The sequence below is a fragment of the Neophocaena asiaeorientalis genome, unplaced genomic scaffold, assembly GCF_003031525.2.
Source record: "Neophocaena asiaeorientalis asiaeorientalis breed wild unplaced genomic scaffold, Neophocaena_asiaeorientalis_V1.1 scaffold4, whole genome shotgun sequence".
NCBI classification, from domain to species: domain Eukaryota; kingdom Metazoa; phylum Chordata; class Mammalia; order Artiodactyla; family Phocoenidae; genus Neophocaena; species Neophocaena asiaeorientalis.
In genome coordinates, this window is record NW_020173682.1 from 67,633 (window position 1) to 89,886 (window position 22,254).

Sequence of the window (22,254 nt, forward strand, 5' to 3'; positions counted from 1 at the left end):
CGCGGCGTGTGGGATCTTCCCGGACCGGGGCACGAACCCGTGTCCGCTGCATCGGCAGGCGGACTCTCAACCACTGCGCCATCAGGGAAGCCCGGAAAATACTTTTTGAATGACTTTGAGTAAATAAAAGTATTTTATTATATATCAAAAAGACAAGCCTCAAGCAGAAATGGCTTGGGTGAAACAAAAGTTAAGATAGGATCACTGCTGGGCTTCCCTGGTGACGCAGTGGTTGAGAGTCCGCCTACCGATGCAGGGGACAAAATTCATATAAAAACATGACTCATTTTGAAAGTATTTTTAATACCCTAAATTTGTACCTTTTTTTCTTCCATGTTTCTTAGTGTCATTTTCCTGTGGAATATATATATATATATAAAATATATATGTATATATATATATAAAATATATAATTATATATGTTAATGGATCATCAGGCTGTACCACATGTGTCCAACTCACTTATTGGTCATAATTAGTATATGTGCAGCAATGAAGCAGTCAACCTCCCATTAAAATGAATGCAGTTGAAGGACAAAGTTTGACCGAAATCTGGCTTATGTCTTGTTGTGTCCGGTTTTCCAAATTTTACATAAATTTATACAATAACATAACAATGTACTGCCTTAAATTGCAACATGAGCCTGAACCTAAATTAATTTTTAAAAAACCAAATAGCGGGCTTCCCTGGTGGCGCAGTGGTTGAGAGTCCGCCTGCCAATGCAGGGAACAATACATTAATTTTCTTCATTCTCATCAATATATGTGTTAGCGTGCGCATGCGGGAAAATGCAAACAATTCCAATGATGCATCCACTTAGGTGGTTGCTACCACCGTCAGAGTGAGAACTGGGTGACTCAAATGACTTCATTTAAACACGGAGCTAAGTCTGAACAACTGTGGGAATTATGGTTTCAGAATAGAATGTCAGTGCCGTAACATTTAGAATGTTACTTATATAACACAATTCTAGAGGAGGTGGGAGGAAGCATAAGACCAATTTCCTTATTTTTCCTAGAAATGAATCACTCAGTACTTGTGTGTGATTTATACATGGACTTCAAGCAAATGACTTAGTCTCCTAACAGTCTTTTTTATTAAGTCTTTTATTAACAGTCTTTTATTACTTTTATTTACTTAGCAGCCTTTTTATTAACCATTTAGAGAACTTTTACACTACACCTTTAATATTGAAGAAACATTTAATATTTAATACTGAAGAAACATTTATCTGAAGTTCAGCAATTCCCATCAATTTTATTTCCATTTCCTATTTTCCCTCCTGGTAAATCCAGGTAAAGCTAAATTTATGACACTTGTTAAAGCATTTGTTATAAGATTCCTTTTCATAAAACTTTTTTTTTTTTTTTTTTTTGGTACGCAGGCTTCTCACTGTTGTGGCCTCTCCCGTTGCGGAGCACAGGCTCCGGACGCGCAGGCTCAGCGGCCATGGCTCACGGGCCCAGCCGCTCCGCGGCATATGGGATCTTCCCGGACCAGGGAACGAACCAACGTCCCCTGCATCGACAGGCGGACTCTCAACCACTGCGCCACCAGGGAAGCTCCATAAAACTTTTTCAGTCTTTCTTTCTAACTCATCATTTGGTTGGGATGACGTTCACCTGATGGATATTTCTAACTGCTGTGATGCTTATTTTGCCTTCTCTTTTTGTACTTTAATGTTTTGCTTGACTTCTTTAACATAATAAACATTTGGGGCTTCCCTGGCGGCGCAGTGGTTGAGAGTCCGCCTGCTGATGCAGGGGACACGGGTTCGTGCCCCGGTCCGGGAAGATCCCACATGCCGCGGAGCGGCTGGGCCCGTGAGCCATGGCCGCTGAGCCAGCGCGTCTGGAGCCTGTGCTCCGCAGCGGGAGGGGCTGCAGCGGTGAGAGGCCCGCGTACCGCAAAAAAACAAAAAACATAATAAGCATTTGTAATATATATAACTGAAAAAGTTCAAAAAATTTGAATTCATTTACAGGATGAAACCTACTTTATTAGGTCTGATTTTAATGTATTTCAGCCAATAGAGACATATTTAAATAGAAGAATGAATTCAAGGAATCATGGTGAAAATTCTGGGCACTTTATTTTAATAAATGACTGTAACATATATTAATATATAATAATTATATAATATTAAAATATACATATATTGTATATAATAGGTATTATATAATATTACATATAATAATAAATGTTAAATGAATGATATATTTTGGTAATAAAATAAGAAGTCACCAAAAAAACAAGTGCAAGATTATGTCTTTGAAAAACTGGCTATACAAGTTTGGTGACTAGACTGTTACGTGAACTAGAGCTGAAAATTTAATTTTAAGGACTACATTGTTTTAAAGTCAGGGATCTCAGTGTCAGGACTGCCACACAGCTGTCAATGACTGTGTCAATAGTCCATCTTCTCACATCAGGACACAGTGGCCTAAGTCAGTGGACTGCAGTGACTGGCATGTTTCCAAACAGTCAAGAAAAGGAAAAGGAAGAAACCATTGCTTCCCAGTAAGAAGAAAAGGAAGAGAGTGAGAAGACTGATCTTACATTCCCTTAACGGACAAAAAGGGAGATAAAGTTTTGAATATGATTAAATGAAATGGTGGTGGGATATTTTGACAATCTCCTGAGCAGTTAACACCAGGAGTGTGATTTCAGAAATGTATAAACTGTTGTCTGAAATACCAGAATTAGTCTCCAGCATTTAGGACAGCACTCTGTAACTCTGAATGCAATTTTATGTATCTTTCAGGGTTGATTTTATTTTATTTCCAAAATAGAACATGAATCTTTCTCACTCTTGGAATTGAACGTTTAAAAATCTAATATATTTAATGGGATTCTTAACTCCAATTTTTTTTAAATGCTAGTTTTGTCCATTCTTAAAGGGATTTCCCAAACTGTCACTATTATGTTATCTACTAATGTTGTTTTCACATCTTTCAGAAATAACTGGTAATAAGACCTCTGTAGCCATGGCTAGTTCTGACGTGAAACCAAAATCAGTAAGTCATGCCAAAAAGTGGTCAGAAGAGATAGAAAATCTGTACAGATTTCAACACGCAGGATATCGAGATGAAATTGAATATAAACAAGTGAAGCAAGTTTCTATGGTAAGATTTATGCCTCTACAAACCTGAACTCAATATGAGTTTGTTAGGTGGTGAAAAGCACTAAAAAAAACCAAAAAACAACCAAACAAAAAAACCCACCACCAGGGCTTCCCTGGTGGCGCAGTGGTTGAGAATCTGCCTGCCAATTCAGGGAACACAGGTTCGAGCCCTGGTCTGGGAAGATCCCACATGCCGCGGAGCAACTGGGCCCGTGAGCCACCATTACTGAGCCTGCATGTCTGGAGCCTGTGCTCCACAACAAGAGAGGCCGCGAGAGTGAGAGGCCCATGCACCACGACGAAGAGTGGCCCCCGCTTGCCACAGAGAGAGCCCTCGCACAGAAACGAAGACCCAACACAGCCATAAATTAATTAATTAATAAAAAACAAACAAACAAACAAACAAAAAAACCCACCACCAACAAAGAACCAGAGAATACTAAAAGGGAATTCTACTCCAGCCTCTCGTTTTACTGATGGGGAGCTAAGGCCCAGAAGAATGATTTTCAGGCCGACTGAGGCAAGAGGTGGTTCCTCAGCACAGAAACATTAAGAATTTTCTGGCTTTTACTGACAACTGCGCTGTGAATCTTTTATGGTAGACCATCAAAGCAGAGTCATTTTCTCTCCCTAAGGTAATTCTATTATCAGATATTCAGTTTGCTGTGGAACTATTATTTCTTTCCTGTTTCTTATTTAACCACAAATTATAAAGGGGTTAAATTCTTCTTTAGGTGACAAAATCTCCCGATTTTGGTTGTGTATTCCACACTTTCTTTTTTTTTTAGAAGATGTTGGGGGTAGGAGTTTATTAATTAATTTATTTATTTTCTTGCTGTGTTGCATCTTCGTTTCTGTGCGAGGGCTTTCTCTAGTTGCGGCAAGCGGGGGCCACTCTTCATCGCGGTGTCCAGACTTTCTTGAGAGACTAGAGACATGGTTTTGCTTTTCAAAGATTATACCAAAATCTAGATACGGCCCCAGTTTATAATGTGATTTTTTAAATTCATTTATTCTACTGAATACTGGGAGGCTGAGTTCGGAAGGATATTATAGAATATAACATAGTATTCATAAATGTATTTTAATTTTTAGAGCTGAGGTTGCAACAAAGTGTTTATTATTAACTTGTTTTTTATTTTTGTTTTATGTTTTTTTTATTATTAACTCACCATTGTTCAGAGACTAATTCTTAGATGGGTTTTTCAGATCCCCATATTCTGTTTCTTCCTTCATTCTACTCTTTGATCTCTACTTAACACGTCCTAAAAAAGTAGATAGGAAAAAAGATGGAGGCAATACAGAGCTAAACTGTAATAGACTCTTTCATTTAATGGATGTTAATTCAGTAGAGATTATTAGGGGTGGTAAGGAATGAAATTAAACATACTGATCAAATGAGGATTTGATGGATGACTATGACTTTCACATATCCATTTCTTCATATCTACTAGCATTTTACTCTTTGGTCCCCATTACCAAAAGGGAGTTTTCATTACTCTATCATCTGTGGCTTCTAAATAGTTGTAAAACACAAGCGTCAGCATTTTAATGCAGTTCAAAAATAAGCTTCATACACTTGCCTTAAGATTGGGATAGGCAATGCCCCTGAAAGGTGTGTAAGACCCAAGGATCATATAGGCAAGGTGATCATACAGGCGCTGATGCACCTACACCACCAACCACCCCAGAAACTGTTGTGATTGAGATCAGATAAGAGATAAGAGACTGAGATAAGATCAGATTTAAGGGAACACAAACAACACCCTTAAAGGGGAAGTCCCAAAAAGCACCTGAGGGTTGTGTGTGTGTGTGTGTGTGTGTGTGTGTGTGTGTAACAACCCAATCCACTGTATGACTTGACAGTTGTAGAGAGGTTTTGCATTTCTCTTCAGTGTATATTTATTGGGTACCTGCCATGTGCAAATTTCTGTGCCAGGTGCTTTAAAAAGATAAATATAAAAGCAAGTGCCGGACCTCAAGAAATTTAGAGTACAGGATTTGGAATCAGCCTGCCCAGGCTTTGCATCCTGGCTCTCCTCCTTGGCTAGGGAACCCTGAACAAGGTTCATAACCTTACTGAGCTCAAGTGTAAAATGGCGACGCCACTGCCTGCTTTAGAAAATGGTCTCAGGAATTAAATGAAACCATGTGTTGCAAGTGCCTCGCACTGTAGTGCTCAGTAGTAGTTTGTTGAGTGAATGAATGGTGTTCAGTGAATGATAGCTTTTATTATTCCTGTATCTTGGAGTGGAAGATTAAGAGTGACGAACAATAAAAACTTACGCAAGTGAAAATATATGCCCCCCAAAATTAAAGAAAGATAAAATTTTCTTCCTTCACGGACAATCTTCCAAAAGGGCTGCATGCCCCGAGAGGCATTTGCAGTGGGCCTTAAAGGATGGACAGGAGGGTAACTGAAGGCTTGCCTTGATTGGCAGTGGTCTGAAGGGTTTGGGCGATGTTCTTGTCCTTACCTAAAGCACACGTCCTTATGGGCTCTATTAGTGCTTACTGATCTCCTGCCCAAGGAGCGCTGACTTGAGGACCATATCACCCGCCTCCACCATTCTCTAAGGAACGAAGGTTTCCTAGGTTGAATGGGAGTGAGGGGTAGAAAGCCAAGAAGAAAAAATTATGAAAGAGCAAAGGGTTATAGAAAGAAAAAGTCCTAGAGGTTGACGAGGCAGAACCAGCACATCTGTTTGGAAGCCCCCCCGATTTCCTAGGGTGAGGCAGCTGGAAGCAGGACCTCAGTCCTTGTCTTCTTTGAAGAAAGAATTCAGCAAAGTGACAGAGACTGTGAAGCACATAAAGTGTTTATTGGGAGTAAAGTACGTGTTGAAGAACACACAGGCAGGCTCAGAGTTGCACGCAATAGGGGTGGCTGAGATCGCTTATATGGGGGCAGTCTTCTGGGTTACCTCTGGCCAATCGTCCTGTTCGTGCCCACATTTGGCCTGACTCAGGGTCCTTCCTGGTGGGTGCACACGTATCTCTCAGCCAAGATGGATTCCAGCGTGAAGGTTTCTGGGAGGTTGGCAGGACATATTATGGGCTGGTGGCTCCTCTCTCCTTGGGCACCTCCCGAGACTGAGGACCTTCTCTGCGCACGTGTCCAGCTGGAAAATCCCCTTTGCCACAAGAATGAGAAAAATGTGGTCACGTTGTCTTCCACCCAATCAGGGCTCTGCTCCTGCTGGCCTCTTATCTTGAGGTGTCAGCAGGAGGCTGGTTGCAGCTGCTCAGCCTGGGCCCATCTGTCTCCTTCCTCAATCCCACATAAAGTGCTGTGGGTATTTTGAAGAAGCAGCAGTGTACCGTTTCTTCACTGAATAAGGTGGTTGGGGGACCCTACTAAATGAGAGAGCCTCTTGGCCCCAAGAGGAAGACAGCGGTAACGGTATCTTGAGAACTTCTTCCTTTCTCTGCTGAGGGTAATGGAAGCAACAAAGGGCAGGCTTGACCTAAGTGATGGAAAGCATTGCTTTTCTCTATGATGTACGTGTCAGAGAGTCTGCCAAGGTTTACCAGATAGGCTGCTACCCGTTTTTGCTAACTCCTAAATAAACGAGACCACAGAAGAAAGCGAAAATATGTTGCTAGAAAATAAAGGATGTGTGTTCTTTTGTATGCGTGGCATGTTCGTGTTCCAGTTTGGAAGCTGTGAGTTATAAGTGGGGGATTGGAGGATGAGTAGCTGCCTGTAGAGATGACGTTGAAGGACAGGATTTGTTTTTTATGCCGGGAACACAAAATCAAAATACTAGGGTCTTGACAGTGGTGGAGTACATGTCACACAATCCAGAAGCAACATACCTAACCACAGCAAAAATGCGCCAACCTGAGCAAGAAAGTATAACGCGAATTCAGAGAGGAAGGGGAGGGAAATGTCCAAAAAGATCGAGCCGAACGATCAAGTAAGCAAACCAATGTGGCGAACGAGAGAGACTAGTGGGGAGAAGGTAAGAAGAGATTGCTAAGGACTATGTTCATGACCTCAATTTCTATGAAAAATTGAGTTTTCAGGTGTGAACTTGAAACACGGACATGAGGAAATACACGTGTATTTCTCTAGATATAGAGATTTTCTAGATGTAGAGATTTAGATATCTCTAGTCTAACTGCTTCCTTTAGTCACCCCTGTGGCCTGGGCCTAGCCCTAATTTCCTCCTTGGGTATTATTTTTAGAAGTTAGTAAGTAATAATGCTTAAAATAGTTTGTAAACATAAGGATAAAGTTTAGATTATTTTGAATGTTTTATCTTGGCTGCAGAGTAGAAATTTAAATCTAGAAATTGGGATCTGAATTAGTTGCCCTGCAGTATAAGGCTGACACTTAACGTATGTTGTGTGTTGTGTGTGTGTGTTGTGTGTGTGTGTTGTGTGTGTGTGTGTGTGTAAGATATCACTAAGAGCTCAAGTATTTTTAAATTTAATTTTGTACTTTAATTGTTTGATGTGACTTGTGTTTTTAACTGTTTGATAGTGAAATATTATATAAAAAGAACATCAACATTACAATATTTGTACTCTGGCTTTCAATATACAGGTAGATCGTTGGCCAGAGACAGGATATGTGAAGAAACTTCAGAGACGGGACAATACTTTCTATTACTACAACAGGCAGAGGGAATGTGATGACAAGGAAGTCCACAAAGTGAAAATTTACGCTTACTAGCCTTACTTCTTTGTATTACCTGTCATTATCTTTTTAAAAATCCACTGTTTGATTCTACACCATGTAAGTGTCATTTTACAAAAGACTCCAGAATGCAGACTTCAATGGAATGTTTTGAGACACAAAAGCCATGAAACTTGGTCTCTGATAATCGTCCCATTCTGTTCTAAAATATAACTGCAGTAGCATTCCATTGGTGCCAGCCTTGGTCTGGTTCTTCCTGTTTTAACCGTGGTAGCATAACTACAGTAAGTCTCCTACATACAAACGAGTTCTGTTCTGAGAGCGCGTTCGTAAGTCCAGTTTGTTCGTAAGTCCAACAGAGCTAGCCTAGGTACCCGACTAACACAATCGGCTACATAGTACTGTACCGTAATAGGTTTAGAATACTTTTCACACAAATAATACATAAAAAACAAACACAAAAAATAAAGAAGACATTTTTACTCTTACGGTACAGTCCCTTGAAAAGGACAGTAGTACAGGACAACAGCTGGCATCCAGGGGCTGGCATCGAGTGAGCCGGCAAGAAGAGTTACTGACTGGAGGAGGGAGAGGAGGTGGGCGACGGTAGAGCTGAAGGATCGTCAGCAATAGGAGATGGAGGGCAAGCGGCGATTCCACTCACGCCTGACACTGATGGAACGCACGTTCGCATCTTGGAAAGTTTGCAACTTGAAGGTTCGTATGTAGGAGACTTCCTGTACTACGCAGGGGAAGAAAGAGCCCCACTTGAAACTATTGCAGCGGTTGTGTAGAGGTTGTGTAGAGGTTAGTCCCCCCACGCCCATCACTTTGAACTGCTAGATCTGCATTCTGTGGCCCGAGGGGCTTTCTCTTGCCTCTGGAGTCCTTTGCCTCTCGCTGAGTTGAGTGGAAATGCCAAGAAATGATGGTGCCTGGGGCGGAGAGGTATCAAAGGCCCAGCCACCTGCTTCCGCAGGGGGGAATCAACCTGAGGTTAATCTTTGCTCACATGCAGCAGTAACTCATTGGATAACGAAGGCAATTGGTTCTCTTCCGTCCTTGCTCCCTTCCCCCACTCCCCGGCCAGCGGCTCTTTCCCTCCTGAATCACCTCCTGGGACTTGGAGCCTTGTCCTGGGGTCAGCTTCTGGGTCCCCTCCCCGCCACCACCACCATAGAAGACGTGTTCCAGTGCTGCCTGGCATCACTGCAGAAACTGCCCAAGTGCTAACGTGCTAAGAAGACAATTAAACCCCGGGAGACTTAAGAAGTCCCCCCAGCTCAGTGAGTCTTGAGGCTTTGAAATTAACTAGCTGAAAGATATCATTTTCATTATAACTTTTTTGTCACTGATAAGACTTTTTGTTCCCATTGATAAGTTCTGACCTTTAAATAGCTTTTGGGTTATGAGCTCACATATATCAATTCATTCAACTTCAGGTCCTGTTTTCCAGAACTACCTGCCCCACGAAGCTCCGTTAGTTTTTCCCAGTTCAAAATTGTGCCTTTGGGACTTCCCTGGTGGCGCAGTGGTTAAGAATCCGCCTGCCAAGGCAGGGGACACGGGTTCAAGCCCTGGTCCAGGAAGATCCCACATGCCACGGAACAAGTAAGCCTGTGTGCCACAACTACTGAACCTGTGCTCTAGAGCCTGTGAGCCACAACTACTGAGCCCGTGTGCCACAACTACTGAGCCTGCGCGCCTAGAGCCCGTGCTCTGCAACAAGAGAAGCCACCGCAATGAGAAGCCCACGCACGCAACGAAGGGTAGCCCCTGCTCGCCGCAACTAGAGAAAGCCCGCGCACAAAAACAAAGACCCGATACAGCCAAAAATAAATAAATAAATATTTTTAAAAAAGAAAGAAAAGGCAAGGCACTGACTGGAAGACTAAGTCTGCAAAACATACACAAAATAAAGGACTTATGTCCACAGTATATAATGAATTCTCAATGTTAAGACAAGACAATTAAAATTAGGCAAAAAAATAATAAAAAAATAAAATTAGGCAAAAGATGTGAACATTTAAAAAACAAAACAAAAGTGTGCCTTTTCAGAACAAACACATCGTGGAAAGGATAAATAGATGGGTAAGCCTCTTTTATGTCTTTCCTATGCTGCCTGGGGTCATCTTATTTAGCACTTGTTTCAAGTCATTTATCTGTACCTCTATGGTCAGGATTTCTGTCACTGTCTGTCTTCCAGGTTTGGCACACCACTAGGTGCTGAGCATAGGAGGTCTTCTGAATCTGATAATGCTTTAAAAAAAAAAATTACTGTGGTAGAATAATTGTCTGCAAAGGTAACCACATCCTTATTCCTGGAACCTGTGGATGTGGTACCTTATATGGCCAAAGAAACACTGCAGATGTGATTAAGACTTGATATGTGGACATTATCCTGGAAAACCTAGCTGGACCCCATGTAATCACCCGGGACCTTAAAGAGGGGAGAAGGCAAGTCAGAGTCAGAGAAGATGTGATGAAGGAAGCAGAGGCCTGAGACGTGCAAGGAAGGAGCATAGAATACATAAAGCCCCAAGAGTCTCCAAAAGGAACACAACCCTGCTAACCCCTTAGTTTTACCAGATAAGACCCATTTCAGACTTCTGGCTTCCAGAACTGTAACAGGATAAACTCATGTTGTTTTACACTTCTCCGTTTGTGGTGATCTGTTAAAGCAGCGGTAGGAAATGGACACTGACATGGAATAGATGAAGCCAGTAACCATCCATAGTCTCGAAGTAAGCTTGATTGTCAGCCATGGCCTGCCACTTTTGACATTTTGCTACAGGTTCAGATTCAATCCAGGGAAGTTGGTCAGGCAGTTTTTATCTGGAAAGCTCTCAGTAATTAGCTCGAATGTTCTAAATGCGATGGTATCTCTCTGCACCAAGACTCACTTCAGAAACATGGCCCTTGGGACCATGAGATGCAGTTTTGGTTCGCTGAGTCCGTGTGACCAGTGCTTTCCCAATGTGCCTTATGGGGAGCATAGCCGGTGCCAATCTTTCTTAAAAAATGGGTAAGCCACTTTCTTCTCAGCTCCTTTTGGCCACTTCTCATAAGTGCCTGTGCCAGCTAACCAGTATGGTACTGTGGAGAGCGGCATTGGCAGTCACTCATAGTAGGGTGTCTGTTCTGTGTTGGGACTTGGCCCACAGGCTTTGGTCCATGATGGCAAGAGAACCCCAATCCTGTTCCCTACTAGATACTGGAGAAGAGCTGTTCTAACACACAGTTGCCGGTTTCAGACTGAAGCAGCAAGAGGGCCAGGCTACCCAGCTTGGCAGGGCATCCCCAGTATGAATGAGCACTTGGGGAGGACCCCTCTCTCCAGGGGATCAGAAACCTGCTTAGTTTCTACCATTAAGTTGCACTTGGTGATGCTTGTCAAGAAGCAGCTGATTACTCACTAACCATGTATTTATTCTTCCACATTCATTGGTTCTCTAGCCTGGCTGTGCATTGGAATAGCACAAGGCATTATTTAAACAATACTGATGCCTGGACCCCACCCCATTCCAGTTAAACCATAATCTCTGGGGTCAGATCATAGAAAAAAAACTATACACACACACAGACACACACACACACACACACACACACACATCTGTCCTCAGTGGCTAGCACAGAGTTCCTGAAACCCTTGTAACTGAAACAGGAGGGAAGGGGGCAGGGCACAACCTTTAAAAGAATGACATAGCCCGAGGACACGTAAACTGATTAGAACAAAATAGGTCCAAGATGGTGGATGAGTCGACTTCCACTAGACTTTGAGTCTCAGTAAACGCTCACTGTAACACATCCCCAAGCTAAATGACACACCCACAGGCGCCATGACAGTTCCGAGGCTGACCATAAAGGTCAAAAAGTGGGCGGTGGCCCAATTCCTGGAAATCCCCGCCCCTTCTCCAAAATAGCTGGAACGCTCCTGCCACTCATTAGCCCGTGAAATTACCCACCCCTATAAAGACAGAGAAGCCCATACCCTGGTGTCGCTCTTGCCTTCTGAGATGGCCCACACTCTGTCTGCGGAGTGTGTTTCTCTCTAAATGAATCCACTTCTTACCTATCACTTTGCCTCTCACTGAATTCTTTCTGCGACGAGACATCAAGAACCTGAGCTTCATTAAGTCCTGAGACCAGGTGTGTGATCACAGTTAGAAGAATATGGGTTCAAGTCCCAGTCTGGATGGCACGGTTTCATGACTTCCTAAGTGTGAGACCCCCCAGAAGCATCTCTTGCTCTCATATTCATCTCTGACCCCCGTCTCTGACACAGGGCTCCTAAAATCCTTGTAAATTCCTAAGTGACAAGAGGACTGGGCGCATCTTTTGTTCCACTGAGGCGACTCTGAGTGAGCTCCTGGATGGGCGCTGGTCACCAAAAAGATCAAGCTTGGAATTTTCAGCCCTAACCCCACATCCTCCAGAGAAGGGAGAGGGGCTAGAAATGGAGCTAATGATCCATCATGCCTAGTGACGAAGCGTCCGCAAAATCCTAATAGCAGAGGGTTCAGACAGCTTCCCAGGGTGTGGGACAAACATCTGTATGGAGAGGGTGTCATGCCCCAACTCCACAGGGACAGAAGCTCCCGACCTTGGGACCTTCCCAGGCCTCACCCAACTTCCACGCTGGCTTCCCAGACTCTGCTGTCGTCCCTTCCGACCCATTATCTTCCCTGCGGCCAGAGTGAGCTTTCTAAACCGCAAATCTGAAAGCTGCCTCGCTGGTAAAACTCTTGGAAGTTCCCTATCATTCTGAAAATGAAGCGTCGATGCCACCCAGTGTTCCGCATGGCCCTTCATGACCTTGTCATTGTTTAGTCCTTGGGCGTCTTCTCTGAAAGCTTCCAACCTCCACACCTAATTGACCTGTTTTCAGACCGTTAAGGCTTCTCACTGGCTGCATGTGGCTCTCCCCACAAGCCAGCCTGATGCTTTTTTCCTGGTTGGCTTCCACTCTTCCTCTTGCTCAACTGGGCCACATTTCAGAGGAAGACTTTCCTCACGGTCTCCACCGCCTCCAATCTGGGTGAGAGGTCCTTCCCCTGATAGAGCCCTTTTATTTCAGCACTTGTCACACTCTGTTTTCTCACGCCCCTTGTCTTCTTACAAGACGATGAAGTCAAGGAGGCAGAACTGCCCATGTTTATCGTCTTTGTGTCACTTAGCACTGAAGGCCTAGTACGGATGGGTGGGTAGATGAATAGTACTAAACAAACTAGTAAGAATAGTACCAATGACTAGTAACTAACAAAATAGAATTCTACTGTTACAACTGAGGTAGAACTCTAAGATATAAAGGTAGGAATAATTTATTACCAGAATAAGTTGGGTCCATTGGAAAATGGAATCCAAGTGGATTCCGAAATGGAAACTCTGGATGAATTTCTTTTTCTTTTTTTTTTTTATTTGAAAGTGGTACACGTTCATTAAACAACATTTAGGAAAATATCCTGAGTAGGAAAAATTAAGTCACCTATGGTTTCATGCTCAAATACAAAATGTATTACAATGTTGGTGTATTTCTTTCTAACCAAAAGGACTACAGCTAACATTTGAGACTCCCGAATTCTCACGGTAACCCCATATGGCACAGAGAGATTCAGTAACTGGCCCCAGGTCACAGAGCTGGTTAGACGGTAGAGTTGGGAGATGAACTCGGCATGTTGGCTTCAAAGCCCTCCCTGTACCTTTCTATTCATTCTGAACTGCAGCTACCTAGACGTCCTGCATTGAGGAAAAGCTATTTTACTTTCGCTTAATTTATCTTGTTATTTTCTGTCTTTCACAGAATGATTTTTTAGTGGTGTACAGAGTTCCTCTTGTTACCACATATAATCTATAAAACAAAGAGGAAAACTTTAATGAAAACTGCCTTGGGCCATATGGATACTGTCCAGCATCTTTACTGTCCAGCATCTTTAGTGCGTTGCCTTATTGCCAAGAAGGTAATAGGCAGTTTGTGGAAATCTTAGCATGACGCTTCTCAACAAGAACACAAATAAATCCTGTAAGTGAAAACTAACCCAACAGAGAATTTTGTGACTTGCTGGTCAAAGTGCCACATACATTAGGCTTCTCACCACTGCCATTTCTGGCATGAGAAGGGATTTCTGAAGGGGTTCTCAGAAGGCCTGAGGTCAAAATGTTCTTAAATTCATAGAAGTGGAAATTAAATTCCTCTCTACCTTTCTGTCTCATGAGAAAAACAGCTTTCTTCGTTCTGATACCTATCAAGGAAGGAAAGTATTGATCTCATTCAGCGATTTTACCGACTTTGGATTTTGTACTTAGCAAGAATAATTGCTAGAAATCAGTGGTTCCTAACTTTTTAAGGGTCATAAGTTCAGATTTCTGGATGTACTTAATCAAGATATTGGGTGACAGAAAAGGTCAAATCCTTTCCTAAGTTAAAAATCTAGGCGTAAAAGCATGACCGACTCCTTTTTTTTTCTTTACCATTGACATATGCATAGAAAGAAAGCGGTAGAGGATGAGGAAGGAAAGAAGAGAGGGAGGAAGAGAGGGCAGGGGTGGGAGAGGTGTGGAGATAGTAAAGGAGACAGACAGACAGACAGGGCCAGGGAATGTGGAAATTTAGGGAAAGCTGCTGGCGGTGGGAGCCTGCTGGCTGTTCAACAAAGTCCCTCCTCTTAGTTAAGTGAGCTGGGGACAGATAGCCACCTATGGCCCTAAGGAGCATATGGACCTTTTCTAACTCAAGGAGGGCTGCCCCTCCCAATAATCCTTAGCACGTGGAACTGCTAGTAGAGAAAGAGGTGAAGAAATTTTTACAGGAGGCACGGAAGCCTTCTTTGATAGGCAAGGAACTCCAGAAGAAAAGGCAGTGATGGGAGAAGGCCAAGGCCATCCTGGGGTCTAATGGTGGTGAAGGAAAGCTAGCCTGTGGCAGAAGTAGGGGTTGAGAAGGAGCTGGGAGAGAATGCAGCGAGGGAAGGCGCCGCACCTTCTAGAACGTGGAGAAAAGCAACAGGAGAGAAAAGGAGGCCACGGACCAGAGAAAGCTTGGCCTGCTGGAGCAGTGACATTCCAAATCCTGGGAATGGCACTAACGACACCATCTTCCATGCCTTGTTTTTCTTCCGAGTCAAAAGCATCTCATCCTTTCTTTTTGTGGGGCTGGGTTGAGACTCCAGGAGGAGGTACGGAGGTAGAACTGACCCGGTGGGGGTGAAGGAGCACAGGCGCATCGCATACCATTTTCCAACTTGGCAAATCATGAAATCGAAGAATGTCAGAACTAAAAGGCGCCTTGGAGACCACAGGGCCCAGCACCCCTCCTTTCCTCGTTCATACTGTCCTCGGATCTCACACCCATCCCCTGAGGCAGTGGGGGAAATCCAGGCCCACAGAGGTGTGTGCTTTGCCACTGTCTCAGGGTGACTGAGATGCGAGAAGTAGCCCAGACGCCTCCAGCTCCCCACAGTGGTGTCGGCTTGGGTGGAGAAGGCCACTAAGGAAACCCTGCAGATACACCTCTCGAGAGGCCCTCGTCTGGGGAATTCCCCGGCGGTCCAGTGGTGAGGGCTCCGAGATTTCACTGCCGAGGGCATGGGTACGATCCCTGGCTGGGGAACTAAGATCCCACAAGCCACGAGGTGCGGCCCCCAAAAAAGAAAATGTACAGCTAATCAGCCTGTCCCGGAGGCTGATTACCACGGATCACCACTCCATCCCAGCAGACTGAAAAGTCAACAGTTCTGCTGAGACCCCTAAGGGAGGGAGGCAGGGACACAGGAAAAACTGCTGCCCCCAAGATTGGGGAGACAGCTTCTGGGAGCAGAGACTCACGCGTGGAAACCTCCATGGGAGCCAGCGCTCAGGCAGGAACCCCTGGACCGCAATTCACAGAGCCCTGGAGGCAACATGTGAACAAGACCCAGAGTTAGGAGCCCAGTCACAGGGGTCTCCCACGCTTTTGTGAGTTTCACCCTCAGGAGCGCAGTCAGGTTCCCACAGTAGAGAGCAGAGAAAAATCCCCTCGTGCTTCTGGTAGAGGGAGGGGAAGAGGAATCATTTCTGAAAAATGCCAGACGTTCTGTGCTTCTTAACAAGGTCTGTCCTCAGCAGAAACTAGTCAACCAGAGCCTAAGCAGCTGGGCTACGGTCAGAGTTTAACTAATCTGGGGAAAAGAAACACCTGGCTCCAGCCCCCGTTAGCCATCCTGTTCACATTTGTGAGCTCACGGTTCAGAGGCGCAGGCTCACTAAAAGACTGAGGCCGGATCACAGGACCCCGCAATGCCTCCCGCCCCACACGCCTCACCACCGCATGACCAAAGGCCTACTTACAGCAGTTCCTTTCACCCAGGACATCATGTCTGGCTATCAAGAAAAAACTACAAGGCATTCCAACAGGCCAAAAACACGCCTGGGAGTAAGATACAGCAAGCATCAGAGCCAGACGTGGCAGGGACGGTGGAAGGATCAGGCCTGGGATTCGAAACAGCTCTGATTAATATGCTAAGGGCTCAAATGGACAAAGTAGACAGCACGTGAGAACAGACGGGTGATGTAAGCAGAGATGGAAATCCTAAGAAAGAACCGAGAAGAATCAAAAACGCTGTGACAGAAATGAAGAATGGGCTTATTGGTAGACTGGACGTGGCTGAGGAAAGAATCTCTGAGCTTGAGGATATAGCAGTGGAAACCTCAGAGACCCCCCTAAACCTGAAAAGCAAAGAGAACAAAGATGGAAGAAAACAGACGGAACATCTGAAGACTGTGGGAAAACTACAGAGAGTATAACATATGTGTAATGGGAGAACCAGAAGGAGAAGAGAGGAAGAAATGGAAGAAATATTTGAAAAAATAATGACTGGGGATTTCCCCAAGTCAACAGCAGGTGCTAACCCACAGGTCCAAGAAGCTCAGAGAACACGAAACAGGATAAATGCCCCTAAAACGGCATCTTGGCAAATCATTTTCAAACTACAGAAAATCAAAGATGAAAAGAGCCAGAGAGGAAAAATTACCTTATCTGTAGAAGAACAAAGGACCGAATAATAAATAAGAACATCGATTTCCCTACCTCTTTGCCAGCCCTGAAATATAACCATACTTTTTCATCCCCAACAATCTGAAAGGTAGAAAAAAATTTCACTGTAGATTTAACGTTCCTTTATTTAACCAGGAGTGGGGCTACATATCTTTTTATATGTTTACAGAGCATTTATATTTTTCCACAAATAGCTCATTCATATCCTTTTTCCATTATCCATCTTTTTAAAAAATGATTTGTAGGTGCCCTTTATAAAAGCATGGATAGAACCTGTCATTTATTAAGAATTTTTACTCTGGGCACTTTAATCTCATTTAATCCTCACAACAGCCCTATGAGAGATACGACCCTCTGCTTATATTCCATTGCCTAGTTTGTTGTCTATTGTTCAGACTGTAAATACTTTACCCAGTTTAGTTTTTAGCATTCAGCTTAATTTATGGTATTTTCTCCTTTATAGACACAAAATTTTTATGGGGTCTACTATTTAAAATATTCCCTTATGGCCTTATGGCTACCTTGCTTAGAAAGTCTTCCCAATTCCAACATTACATAAGTATCCTCCTATAACCTTTTCGCTTTCAGCTTTATAACTTTTGGGAAAAAATATTTAGCTTTCTAATTCATTTAGAATAAAATGCATACAGGATGTCTACACGGGCAGACTTCATTCCCTGGTGGTCTCTTCAGCAAATATGCAACCCATTTCTCCTGAGCTGTCCACAGACAGTGGCGCATCTGAATGGGGCAAAGGAATGGTCCAGGAATCCTGCACGCCCACAGCTCCTGGGCCTGAAGTCTACATCTGGGAGGCATTGAACTTAAGCGGCCTCTTCATTATAAGTGCTGGTCTTTACTCTGTTTGACAACAACTCTGCCTGCCCGAGAACAAGACTTCTCCAAGCTGTACGGCCAAGGCAGAGAGCCAAAGGCCAAGCCCACGGTCTGGATGAATCAGGAGAGGCACACTCCAGCCCGCGGGGCAAACAGCAGGTGTAGGAGTCTCTGGCAACTTGACCCATATTGGAGAGATTTCAGGAGAAAACACTGGATGTACTAAAAGTCACTAAGAGGGGATGCGGTGGTAGCTTTGAAGGGCAGGTTCTCAGAGAATTTGCCAATCTCATTCATGCGTCTGTGGCATGACCACACTGCAGTCTGGCAAAATACTCAGCACATTAAAAAAAAAAAAAAGCTAGAGTCTTAATTATCTCCCTATAAAGTTGCACTTGTAGGTGTTTTTTTGAGACCCTCAGCCAACACAGTCCTGCTGAAATTATGTCTACACCACTGTCCAGAGTGTAGGGCCCAAGCTGCGGCACAGGGCCCTCTTCCTGAGGGGGCTTCTTGCTCACTTTTCCTCCTAATTTCCTGGCTGCCCCATCCAAGCTTCCCTTGGATTCGATACTAGTGAATCCCGGAGCTCTGTCCTCACCCATTTTCTTGTCGCTCTTAACCTGAAACCCACTGACCCTTACAGAATCTATGGGTGGGTTTGAGAGAGGGCATCCACAACCCTCACCTCCACTCCCACAATGGCACCAGGCACCAATACAATAAATAGGCATGGGCATTTCTTCTAGAAAGAGGGTCCGCCGTATACGTCTGATATGGCGTGGAGTCTCTTACGCCTCCCCAGCCTTCACTCCCAGTTGAGAACACTGTTCTCGGTTCTCTCCAGGCCTTCTCATGCCCTCCCCTTGATGCAGACAATCCCCAAATCTACTCCCAGACACTCTCCTGAGATCCAGATCCCTACGGCCAAATACTCTCTGGAAATCCCCCCACAGATGCCTCACAGATACCTTAACCTTAACAATCCAAAACTAAACACACCATCTTTCCCCCAAATCCACTTCTCCTGTTTTCTGTCTCTAGAAATGACATCACCACACACTCTGTCTGTTGCCTAAGCCAGAAAGCTGGGAGTCATCCTGTTTGGAGCTCTCCCACACTCCTCATATCTAATGAATCACCAAATCCCATGGACTCCAGGGGTGGAAGCAGCCGTGGCACACAATGCGTAATGCAGAGCGTGGTGGCGTATACTGGGGTTTAAGAGCACAGCTTCTGGAACCAGGCTGTGTGGGTCTACTCTTTGCCAACATGTGTCTTTTACTCACTTAACATCTCTGTGCCTTAGTTTCTTCATTTTCAAAATGTAGATGATAATAATACCTTGGGAATTCCCCGACAGTCCAGTGGTTAGGACTCCGTGCTTCCACTGCAGGGGGCATGGGTTCAATCCCTGGTCAGGGAACCAAGATCCCACAAGTCTCACAGTGCAGCCATAAAAACAAATAAAATAATAATTTTATAATATTTTATAATAATACCTTCATCATGTGGGGGGAAGAATGTCCACATAATTGTGAAAATTAAAGACTTAATACATATTAAAAGCATGAGTGATGCCTGGCCCTTAGTAACTGTTCTTTAAGTGTTTCCTAATGTTAGGATTACCCCAAGTATCATCCTTTCTCTCCTAGATCATTACAAGAACCTCCTAACTTTCTCTTTGCCATGACCTTGTAGTCAGAGTCATCATCCTGAAAGGTGATTCCGGTCAGTGTACCTTTCCATGGATTCTCATCGTTCTTAAGATCAAGTCCCAAACCTTTCAAATTGCTTGCTCACAAGGTAATTCACAACCTGTCTCCTACTTATATACTTGCTTCTCTCACCACCTTCCCACCCATGCTCTGCCCTCCATCCATATACAAATCCAAATCCTTTCGGTTTCTGAACTGACCATGCACCATCTCACTTCTGGGGCTAAGGCACCTGTTGTTCTTTCTGCCTTGTTCTCTGGCACTCCATTCTCCATACCTTCTTTTCCACTGCCTAGCTGGTAGCTAGTCATCTTTCAGAACTTGTTTCTTCTGTGCCAGAGCCTGGCAGTGAATATTTCACATTTGAAATTATTTCAAAATCATAAGAGTAATATCTTATTAGATATGTCTCATACACACAGCATTTAACCACATCTGACAATTTTGCATCATTCCTAGAGAATTTAGTCCATTAATATGTAATATAAAACACAGTCACTGATATTTGGGGTTTAAATCTGCTATCTTGTATTTTCTGCTTGTTTTACCTGTTCTATGTTTTTCCTTACTTTTCTCCTTTCTTTCTGATTCACTAAACATTCCTCTCTTCCAGTTTGGGTGGCATATCATGTGTTTCTGTTCTTTTAAAGACTTGTCTTAGAAATTAAAACATGCATATTTATTAAACTCTAAATTTAAAAAAACTCAAAGATACTATAAGAAAATTCCTTTACTTGCTCCTGACATATACATTATTTTTCGTTCAATATTTAATTCCATATATATTTTAAGGCTGACTAGAAATTACAATTATTATTTTATGCAATTAATGTTCATATACATTTGCTCACATATTTACCACTGTCTTTTTTATTCCTTCTTGCATCTCAAATCTTCCATCTGCAGTCATTTACTTTCTGCCCAAAGTATTTCCTTTGAACTTTCACTCAGTGAATGTCTTCCAGGTGGCAAACTTAGTTTAAAAGACATTTGAAAATGTCTTTATTTTGCCCTGCTTCTTTTGTTTATTGAAGTATAGTTGATTTACAGTATTATATTAGTTTCAAGTGTACAACATAGTGATTCAGTATTTTTGCAGATTATACTGCATTTTAAGTTATTACAAGATAATGGCTATAATTCCCTGTGTTATAAAATATACCCTTGTTGCTTTCTAGTTTATACACAGTAGTTTGTATCTCTTAATCCTATACCCCTAATTTGTTCCTCCCCCTTCCCTATCCCCTTTGGTAACCCCAAAGTTTGTTTTCTATATCTGTGGGTCTGCTTCTGTTTTGAATATACATTCATTTGTATTATTTTTTAGATTCCACATATAAGTGATATCATACAGTGTTTGTCTTTCTCTGACTTATTTAACTAAGCATAATATTCTCTATGTCCATTCATGTTGCTGCAAATGGCAACATGAATTTCATTCTTTTTTATGGCTGAGTAATATTCCATTGTGATATATATTATACACATACACACATACACACACCACACACACACACATATATCATATCTTCTTTAACCATTCGCCTGTTTATGGGCACTTGGGTTGCTTCCATGTCTTCTCAATTGTAAATAGTACTGCTATGAACACTGGGATGGATGCAGCTTTTCAAATTAGTGTTCTCATTTTTTCCAGATATATATGCCGGATCATATGGTAGCTCTATGGACGAACCTCTGTACTGTTTTCCATAGTGCCTGCACCAATTTACATTTCTACCAACAGTGTACAAGGGATCCCTTTTCTCTACATCCTCACCAACATTTGTTATTTGTAGACTTTTTGATGACAGCCATTCTGACAGATGTGATGTGATATTGCATTGTTGTTTTGATTTGCATTTCTCTAATAATTAGTGATGTTGAACATCTTTTCATGTGCCTTTTAGCCATCTGTATGTCTTCTTTGGAAAAATGTCTACTCAGTTCTTCTGCGCATTTGTTGATTTGGTGGTTTTTTTGTTTTTGTTTTTGATACTGAGTTGTATAAGCTATTTATATATTTTGGATATTAACCCCTTGTCAGTCACATCACTTGCAAATATTTTCTCCCATTCCATAGACTGTGTTTTCATTTTGTCAATGGTTTCCTTTGCTGTGCAAAAGCTTTTAGGTTTAATTAGTTCCCATTTGTTTGTTTTTGCTTTTATTTCTTTTGCCTTAGGAGACAGATCCAATAGTTATTGCTACGATTTATGTCAAGGAGTGTTCCACCTGTTATCTTCTAGGAGTTTCATGGTTTCAGGTCTTACATTTAGATCAATAAACCATTTTGAGTTTATTTTGTGTGAAGGACTGTTCTGATCTCATTGTTTTACATGTAGCTATCCAGTTTTCCCAGCCCCACTTGTTGGAGAGACTGTCTTTTCTCCATTGTATTTTCTTGCCTCCTTTGCTGTAGATTGTTTGACCATAGGTGCGTTGGTTTATTTCTGGGCTCTCTATTCTGTTCCACTCATCTACGTGTCTGTTTTTGTGCCAATACCATGCTGTTTTGAATACTGTAGCTTTGTAGTATAGTCTGAAGTCTGGGAGGGTGATGCCTCCAACTTTGTTCTTTTTTGTCAAGATTGCTTTGGCAATTCAGGGTCTTTTGTGGTTGCATATGAATTTTAGGATTATCTGTTCTAGTTATCTGAGAAATGTCATTGGTATTTTGATAGGGATTGCATTAAATTTGCAGATTGTCTTGGGTAGTGTGAGCATTTTAACAATATTAATCCTTTCAATCCAAGAGTATGGGATAGCTTTCCATTTCTTTGTATCATATTCAATTTCCTTCATCAATGTTTTATAGTTTTCAGAGTATAGGTCTCTCACCTTTTTGGTTAAGTTTATCCCTAGGTATTTTGGTTTTTTGGATGTGATTTTAAGTGGGATTTT

General features: G+C 42.8%; 1 protein-coding gene across 1 annotated transcript in view; it reads left to right on the top strand.

The window, feature by feature from the left end:
* Positions 1 to 7,999, top strand: part of MEIG1 (meiosis/spermiogenesis associated 1) — an 11,225-nt gene extending 3,226 nt beyond the window's left edge. The window contains exons 2-3 of the mRNA XM_024750030.1: positions 2,960 to 3,126; positions 7,678 to 7,999. Coding sequence (XP_024605798.1) covers positions 2,989 to 3,126; positions 7,678 to 7,806 — 267 coding nt within the window. The 5' untranslated portion in view covers positions 2,960 to 2,988 and the 3' untranslated portion in view covers positions 7,807 to 7,999. The remainder of the gene's footprint in view (positions 1 to 2,959; positions 3,127 to 7,677) is intronic.
* The last annotated feature ends 14,255 nt before the right edge of the window (positions 8,000 to 22,254 follow it).